Source organism: Tasmannia lanceolata, unplaced genomic scaffold (genome assembly GCF_043159265.1).
Source record: "Tasmannia lanceolata isolate RefF3 unplaced genomic scaffold, GAP_Taslan_0.1 ptg000012l, whole genome shotgun sequence".
In the NCBI taxonomy this organism is placed as follows: domain Eukaryota; kingdom Viridiplantae; phylum Streptophyta; class Magnoliopsida; order Canellales; family Winteraceae; genus Tasmannia; species Tasmannia lanceolata.
In genome coordinates, this window is record NW_027518689.1 from 33,520,082 (window position 1) to 33,528,750 (window position 8,669).

General features: G+C 39.0%; 1 protein-coding gene across 1 annotated transcript; it reads right to left on the reverse strand.

Annotated features, from left to right (window-relative positions):
- Window positions 1-2,553: 2,553 nt before the first annotated feature.
- Window positions 2,554-5,838, reverse strand: LOC143887222 (uncharacterized). The gene is made up of 5 exons (XM_077391332.1): window positions 5,589-5,838; window positions 4,726-5,377; window positions 4,003-4,590; window positions 2,876-3,882; window positions 2,554-2,777 (listed from the first exon to the last, which is right to left on the reverse strand). Exons 1-5 carry the CDS (start codon window positions 5,700-5,702, stop codon window positions 2,718-2,720), a joined length of 2,421 nt encoding a protein of 806 aa, XP_077247447.1. The 5' UTR covers window positions 5,703-5,838; the 3' UTR covers window positions 2,554-2,717.
- Between the last annotated feature and the right edge of the window lie 2,831 nt (window positions 5,839-8,669).

Sequence of the window (8,669 nt, forward strand, 5' to 3'; positions counted from 1 at the left end):
ATTTCTTTGCAGTTTTTCTTTTTTGAAAAGAAGATTTGATGTTACATATCAATTTCAGGAATTGCTCGATGCTTCACATTTGTTGAGAGGAGAAACCAAGTCTAGCGTGATCCTGAGATTGAGCCACGATCAGTTTTATCAAAATGTTCTCAAGCATGTTGTATGTTGTTTTGTTTGGAATGTTGTCCTACTGCTTCGCTTTGTGGGTTTTGATTGCATATGTATACTGCTAGATTCTTGGGAATTTTGTATGCTTTTTAATTTTTTTTATAACAAATTAGAGACACGATTAGAGCCGAGAAGATTCCTTTCATTTTCTTCATGAAATTTTTCTAAAAGATTCATTCAGCCGACCCCAACTAGTTTGGGACAAAGGCTTCGTTGAGTTGAGTTGAGTTGAACAAATTTATTCAAATTCAACAGTTTCTTGCAAAAGGAGCTCTCTCTATTTTTCTGACTTTTGTCTGTATTTTCCTGAATTGGACGAGGATTGGTCTTTAGCTTGATTACAACAGTTTGGCATGCTTCAATGATCTGGTTTGGAGTGTTGACATCTTTTTTAATTTTATTTTGTTGCCGAGTTTCTTAAGAGATGATGGAATCAAGCGTGGCTGCCCATTTCCCATCACCACCTAATGCTAATTGGGCAGTGAGAAAATATACTTAGTATGAGTCTGGTCACACACATGACTCTTTGTTGTGATATGTAATGCTTCTACCAAATGTCATTTGATCTTTGGTGACACAAAATGGACTTCGTTTGTTTTTACAAAAAAGGGCATATGATATAGTTATGCCATTGATACAATCATTAATAGTTATTGACTTCTCTGACATGGAAAGATAGAAGAGGATTTCTTAGCAGTTTTTACTGGATTTCATGTAAAGAACTGTTACAGATGGGTGGATTTCTGTGCATTTTTTTTACAGGATTTCACATAAAGTTTAGTTACAGAAAAGGAATTAGTCTACTAGAAAGGGCCAACTCAAAGGTGTTCGGGGAACTATCATTTCCAATTTTTTTGGCATTTCGACAGCTTCTTTAAGATTAAGGACTTCTTCAAGTCATCCTTCCATCGGTTGTAAAGAAAGAGGAGTGGAAGAATTGGGTATGCCCTAAGTCTTCTCATTGTTGCTGATTTTAGCTCTTAATTAACTGTTTATACATTGATGTATAATTTTTGGTAATTGGGTTGTTTATATCATTGTATCTACTCTTACAAATTTTGAGCTCCAAGGTTGGTTTCTTTTCCTTAAAGTGTTTGTGTCAGCAGCCTTTTTGTTTTGGTTTTAAAGGTAACATAGCGAATTAGAAGTACTAAATATATTTCAGAATGGTAATTTCATATTTCTAGCCTATCTCATACCTTCCCTTCCTTTTTCTCTCAATCCTCTTCTCAAAGAAGAACAGAGGTGAAAATAAGCCTTAAAACCCCTTTATATATGAAGGGGACCAAAACTTACTGGAATCGGGCCGAAAACAGATAAAATGGGTTGAGATTCGAACTGTGTTTATAATTGAAGACTTCAACAATAGTTCTACCTTGCAACTATCTTCTATACACCATAAATCTCCGTTTTTGAAAAAACGTGTGCTGTTTTAAAACTCCATTTAAAACTCTTTCAATAAATAAATCTCCTTTTTTTTAGGCAAACGTTTTAAATGCATTTTAAACATTTTAAACACTTTTTTTTCACCTACTTTCCAATTTTACCCCCACTATATTATGTAAATGACAAAATTCTAAACTCATTTTCTTTTCTTTTTTCTTTTTTCCCTAAAAACGTAAGAAGTTTAAAATGCAAATTTTGAATTCAGTGTTAATAACAGGAGGTGATTAAAAAATTCGAATTTCATGGAAGGGAGGATTTTGAGGCTTGAGTTGGGGTCTGATGGTTTAGTTTGGATTAAGATTTAACTAATCTTGCTTTAAGCGTTTAGGCATTAATCAAGCTTTAGTGCCTAGATTGGGTGGCTTAGGAATAGGATTCAAGGTACTAACGTGATGATTGGTGAGTCTGAGTCCCGAGTGATAGATAAACCCGAAGAGTCCCTCACACTCATTTTCCCGAAATTCGTAAAATTGCAAAAAGAAACCCCAAAGTTTTGGTATTTACACTCCCCTAGTTAAGTCCCTAGGCTCTAATGATTACCCCCACACACCATATTTTGATATGCACAATAACTCATTTCGTCTTAGTGTTTAAGGTGCTGTTAAGAGGTTATTACATTTTCCAAGATAGCTCTCGAGAGTTAATTAAAGAAGAAAAGACAGATGAGTTAGTGCAATTGTTAAAACATGGTTGTGCTGACATCATTTCAAAAGAAAAGAGTGTATTTTCCCCTTCCTTCTTACCTAGCACCCCTTGATATAGTAAATACACTATCAAGGGCTGTCCATGGGAGAAATGGAGGCAAAATAATACATCATAGAGTGGGCTAGTTTTCTTTATTAATATGCCCCTCTTCTTACTTAATCCTGAAGGCTCAAATCCGGAAGGCTACTGATGTTGGCACTGGCAGCTCTTTTAAATAAGAAAAGACAAGATGAGTTGGCGCAATTATCAAAATCAAAATCAATTCTGAAAATGAAAAAAGGAACAGGGCTTAATAAAATCAATTTTTGAGTCTGGTATGGGAACATATATAAAGTAATTGTAAGCATTGATCTTGTAGATGGGTTTTCAGAAAAGGAAACATTCGCGCATTCAACTGTCTATGTCTCTCTCCCTAAACAGTTCTCATTCACCGTTTGCAGAGCAGACCTCCTCTCCAACTGCACAAAAACACATTTTTACCAGTCAGCCAGCAAAAATTAAGAAAATAAGAAACAGAAATGAAACAAATTAAGGGTGCGGATATCAATTTCCACACCTCAATGTTGGTGGTTTTGCCACCAGAGATCTTCTCTTTGACACGCCGTTTCAGTTGCCTTAGGCTCAGATGCTTCAAAGGACTCTTCACCTCCTCTTCCACATTTCTTCCTCCCATACTAAGCATGTTTTTCTCCTTCCTCTCGCTTTTTCTGCTGTTCGAGCAGTTATTCTCCTTATCATCGTCAAAAAGCTTGCTTCTTCTGATCGGCGTCAGAATCTTAATTTTAGACAGACTCTGCCTCTTCTTCTCATTTCCTACAGTAGAAGAATCTGATTCAAGTTCCGTAGTCCTTTTCAAATCCGCCTGGAAGCCAAGGCCAGAGATCATCAAGTCATTAATCTCAGTAGCTGAATCCATCTCCAAAGGAAATAGTATTTCATCCGTGATCGGATTCTGGCCTTCCACATCTTGATTTGTAGCCACAGGAGCATCTGAACTGCTGATTTTTTCGCACATCATCTTCAGATTTTCGCAAGGCAATGAAGGATCGAAGTCGCTGAGACTTTCACTGTCCGCTGGAATATGGACTGTGACAACATTATTCGCATCCATCTGGAAGCCAAACTTTTCGCTCTCCATCTCTTCTAGATCTGGTGAAAGAGATGAATCTAGAGATTTGAGCTCTTCCTTCAGACCTTCATCAGATTTTTGGCTTTCTGATATTAACTTGCCGGATAAGGGATTCATTGACTGTTGAACAAAGCATTCGTTGGCGGCTGATAACAACTCTTTGTTTGCAGATTCTTCCCTCTCTGTCAGGAATTCCACGGAAACTTCGCCGAAAAACAGATCCTCAACGTTTTTCGAATAGGGAACTCCATCTACATCTGCAGCTGGATCGCCATTTTTGTCGAAGTACAACTTAGGACTCTCAGATGGATCCACAGGAATCTCAAGAAAGAGTTTCACAGGGAACAGATTGATCATATTTTCCAGATCTAGATCTAGATCTGTATCTAGATCTAGATTGCTTTCATCGCAATTGGACTTCTTGTTTTCTGCATCTGATGAATCCAAAGATCTTAAAAAAATCAATAAAAGTACGAGAAAAACCACGACAAAACAAGAGAAAAAACAAAAACAAAGAAAAGAAACAATTAGTTAAAGCTTGATTTAATAAAAACCTGTGTTCTCTTCAATTGAATCTTCTTCATTAATATTCTCTTCAATGGTAGGTAGATCTTCCTCAGCACTCAAGCGCTCTTCATTCGAGTCTCCTTCAATAGATTTCTCAATTTCCTGATCGCAGATCTCCGTCTCCATTGACGATTCTAGAACAGAAACCACGATATGGCCAGTAACTTCACCAGTAGGCAGATCTTCCTTAGCAATCAAGCTCTCGCTCTCTTCATTCGAATCTCCTTCAATAGGCTTCTCAATTTCTTGTCCGGATTTTTCCCGAAGCAGAGGAGATCCTAAGACGGAAAATGCGGAAGCAGCCTCTTCCGAAGCCAGATCTTGATCGACACTCCGGTCTGGATCACTTTTCTCGCCATCGTGAGTGTCATTTTCCGGCAAATAAGATTCCTCAGTTGCTCTATTGTGGACGGAATCTTCTCCGGGAATCGCAACAGTAACATCTTTGAAAGTCATCTCTGGATCAGCACTAGTATAATTATTGCCTTTCTCGCCGGTGTCAATTTCCAGCAACTGGCAATATCCCTTGGTTGCCTTAATCTCACCGGATTCAGCATGAACGCCGGTGTCGTCTCCTGAGTAAGATAATTAGGTCAGAAATTTTCCCAAGGCATTTTTTTCTTTAATCACCAGTTTGTTTCAGTGTTTTTTTTCAGTAGTTGGGAAAGAAAAAAAAATAGAATAAAAGATCCAAAGTGTTTAAGGCATACCTTTTACATCTTCATCTCGATCTTCGCCTCCCAAAACAACATCAACAACATCAGTTTTCTCAGAATCGTCTTTTATTTCCTTCTCAGTCTCCTCTTCAGATTCTTCAGACAAAGCTGCAATCTTAACAGCCTCTTTTCTTCCTCTGTTCTTATTCTGAATAGATGGTACCTCTTCAGGCAATCTCTTCTCAGACAACAATCTCATAGATCTTCTTGTACTAACTCTTGACCCCATCTCGACCGTGACCGTATTTTCATTCTCCTTCTCTCTTTCTTCCTTGACAAGGGTTTCAGTTTTACGCCGGACTGAAGTCGCCGTCGCTCTTTTCCGGACGGTACGGATCACAGGTGTTTGGGGTATTTCCAATCTGTTATTCTCCATCAAAACAGATGAATCTGCTTTTATTTGATCTTGCTCTGTTTTTGCAGAGGAAGCTTTTGCCGCTGTTCCACGGCGAGTTCGCAGAGGCCGCGAACTTTCCACAAGATCTTTGGATTCATTCTCCGTCTGATCGGAATCTTTAACTGGTCTTCTCCTAGAGGATCTCCGGCAAGTGCGTGGAAGATCCGGCGATCCCATCTCTGATTTCTCAGGCGATTCTGAGAGATTTTCAGGTTGGGCTCCCTGTTGATTGTCATCAATTCCTTCAATCTGATCAGTTGAGTAACAAAGAAAAGATTAGGGATAAAATAAAAACAAGATGAAGAAATAAACTTAATCCGAGAATATAAAAGACTGAGATTTAAGATAAGGATACGAGGAAAACAATATAAAAGACTGAAATTAAAGATAAGGGATACAATGAAAACACACAAAAGAAACTGAATCTATGAAATGGGTCTTGAAAACTGATAGTGCTTACATTATTAAGAGCTTTGAGAGCATCGGCCATGGCGACGTTGGTCATGTTGGCCGGAATCTTGTTCTTCTTGCAGAGTGTTTGGAGTTCTTTCCTTGAGAGACTGTGGAAATCCATGCCTGAAGAAATGGGGTTTTGGTAAAACAAGAAAATCCTTATTAAAAACAGAGGAAGAGCTTTTTTCAGCGTAATCGGTGGTTGAAACGAGGGTAGTGTACTGAAAGAAAAAAGAAATGGGTTTTGGTGAGGAAAGCAAAGATGAGAGAGGACAATTTTTATAGGGAGAAAGGAATGAAGTAGCCGTTGTGCAAATTTTGAAAATATGACCGTTGTGTAACACGTAGGGTTTGAAATTTGAATTTTGCCAACTCAGTCATAGACACGCTCTCCTAATTTCTCGGCGTGCGTGAATTTAGCGGAGAAGTAGGGATTATGTTTTTATCATATAACACCACAAACTAAACCTGTCAAACACGGACCGAAATGTCCAAATTTTGCTTCTTTCTCTGTTTAAGCAAACTGAGTTGCCCCTGAAAATCTCGTAATAATGTTGATATTAATTTTAAGAGGAATGCTAAATTGAAGGGCGGCCTTGCAAAAAACCAGCCCAAAAGCATCCTAGTGGATCCACTTTAAACCGCATTAACAACAGCACTGAAAAATATAAAATTAGAAGAAAAATAAACTGGTCCGGGTTACGTGGATCCAACGAGGCACCCTTGCAAAGTCGCCTTTTAGTGTAGCATTCCTCGTATAAATTGAGGAATGCTAAATTGAAGGGTGCCCTTGCAAAGGCCATCGGCAAAGGCACCCAAATGCACTTTGATGATGTGGATCCAATGGCGGCGCCCTTGCGAATGGGTTTTCTAAGGGCACCCTTCAGTTTAGCATTTCTCATAAAACAAAAGTATCTTTTAATATTACTTTTTTCAATTTTTTACCATAAACTCATTTGGCCAGTGTTAAACGGACAAGATCCAACTGGCTAAGACAATTCCAGCCCATTTACATTGCTGCCATCTTGAGCTATATAAGCCTTTTTTAGGGTTCTTCCAAAAGAAGCCTTGACTACTAGTTTCGTTCTCCCACTAGAAAAGCAGATTAAACAGGCAGAAACGGAAGAATGAGAATTGAATTGCCCGAGTCGATCTGAGTGGCTTTAGGGTGAAAACTCATCCTCCCATGCCATTTTATGGGTTAACTAGAGAATCAGAGGCAGAAACAGGTATATATGTATATATATAGGGGAAAGTGATTGTGAGCGGCCCCTCATATAAGCTTATATGAGGTGACTGCTAAAATCATGGTGGGCCCACATTTTTGGGGTGATCCGAACCGGTCATTTGATAGGCCCTGACATAGATAGGGGGTGCCCAAAAAATCAGCTCCATAGGATCATCCCAACCCTTCGAACTGTGGAGGTGAAAGAGGGGAAAATGGACGGGTAAGTGGGGAAATTTATACCCGCCCATTTCCCCCTCTTTCTTCTCCACAGTTCGAAGGGTTGGGATGATCCTATGGAGCGGATTTTTTGGACACCCCCTATCTATGTCAGGGCTATCAAATGACCGGTTCGGATCACCCCAAAAATGTGGGCCCACCATGTTTTTAGCGGTCACCTCATATAAGCTTATATGAGGGGCCGCTCACAATCACTTTCCCCACAAATTAGTCCATTTTTTGCCTCCACAGTTCGAATGGTTAGGATGATCTTATGGATTTGATTTTTTGTGGACACCCTATCTATGTGAGGGTCTTAAAAATGAATGGTTTGGATCACCCAAATAATGTGGCCCTCACTGTATTTTAAGCTAGTGTGTAGATAACTTATCTACACATGTGTAGGAACCGTTCTCTCTCTCTCTCTCTCTCTCTCTCTCTCTCTCTCTCTCTCTCTCTCTCTCTCTCTATATATATATATATATATATATATTATTTTTTTTCATTCTTTTTTTTTTAAATTTTTTATGACGTAGGATGTCCCCACCCCCTTCGGGAGTAGGACTACTCCCTATGGATACACCACCACGTGTATCAGGTAAGTCGGGGGCGGGATTCAAACGCTGGTCAACAGGGAGCAAACCCGAGCAAACCCGTGAATTTATGCCAAAGAGCCAATGTGCAAGACAAATAAGAGAAGCCCTCTGGAAAATGGGAAAATGGTTGCCGAACACGCCCTAAAATTATTGGTTTTTGTAGGCTCCCATGAATATTGGTGATACTAAAGTTTAATATTGGTGACTCCCATGAATAGCAGTTATGAAAGTGGGCTCATCTAATCCAATGAAATTGTTACAGCAAGTGCATACTAATCTTTCATTACAAGGTGTTAAAAGGGATTAGGGGTTGAGGGTTTATGATTGTGGTTCGCCAAGACCTTTTTTTTAATTATAGGTGATTCTACTAAGGGTTCTCATTAATTTGCATTTGGAGGTCAATCCATCATGCCAGTTTTACCACTTGAACACAAAAAAAGAAGGTATTCCAGGCTTCAATTTTCCTCCATTTCAAGTTTTCAAGCTTGAATAAATAATACACCAAAAAATGAGCTGCCCCAGATGCTGAAAAACTCATTTTGAGTGAACTGTTTTTTTCAAAGGAAAGGATATCATCTATAGCCTATACATCCAAATAGCCCCAAGCGCACAATGGTTTGGTCTACTGCCTTCACATGTGTACAGGACCGCTGATTCAATGTGGCATTAGATAAAGAGACTGACTAGCAAGACCATTTCATCTTGACAAGTAAAAATGACTCAATGAACAAAGGGCACATCTTGGCGATCAGGATCATTGATCTAATCGGTCATCCCAGTGGGTCCAGGTCTGATGTGGAGATCTCAGGGGGCAAAAATCAACATCTTGACGACATCTTAAACAACCATTTCCCCCTCATGCTTGATCAAAGGTCAGGAACATACAGTAAAACAGAAACGAATGCTAGTCTTAACAGAATTTTCATTTAATAAATGACCCACAGACCCAGAAATTATGGCAATCAAACTGTCATAAATAAATATTCAGTGGCCAACATATGGACTTTGTAGTGAAATCTGAAGCTGAAATAGCAACAAATCACATTAA

Coding starts and splice junctions, on each gene's coding strand:
- LOC143887222 (XM_077391332.1), bottom strand. CDS start 5,702: ATGGATTTCCACAGTCTCTCAAGGAAAGAACTCCAAACACTCTGCAAG. Junction 5,378..5,588: donor CTCTCAAAGCTCTTAATAAT/GTAAGCACTATC, acceptor TCAACTGATCAG/ATTGAAGGAATTGATGACAA. Junction 4,591..4,725: donor TCGAGATGAAGATGTAAAAG/GTATGCCTTAAA, acceptor TATCTTACTCAG/GAGACGACACCGGCGTTCAT.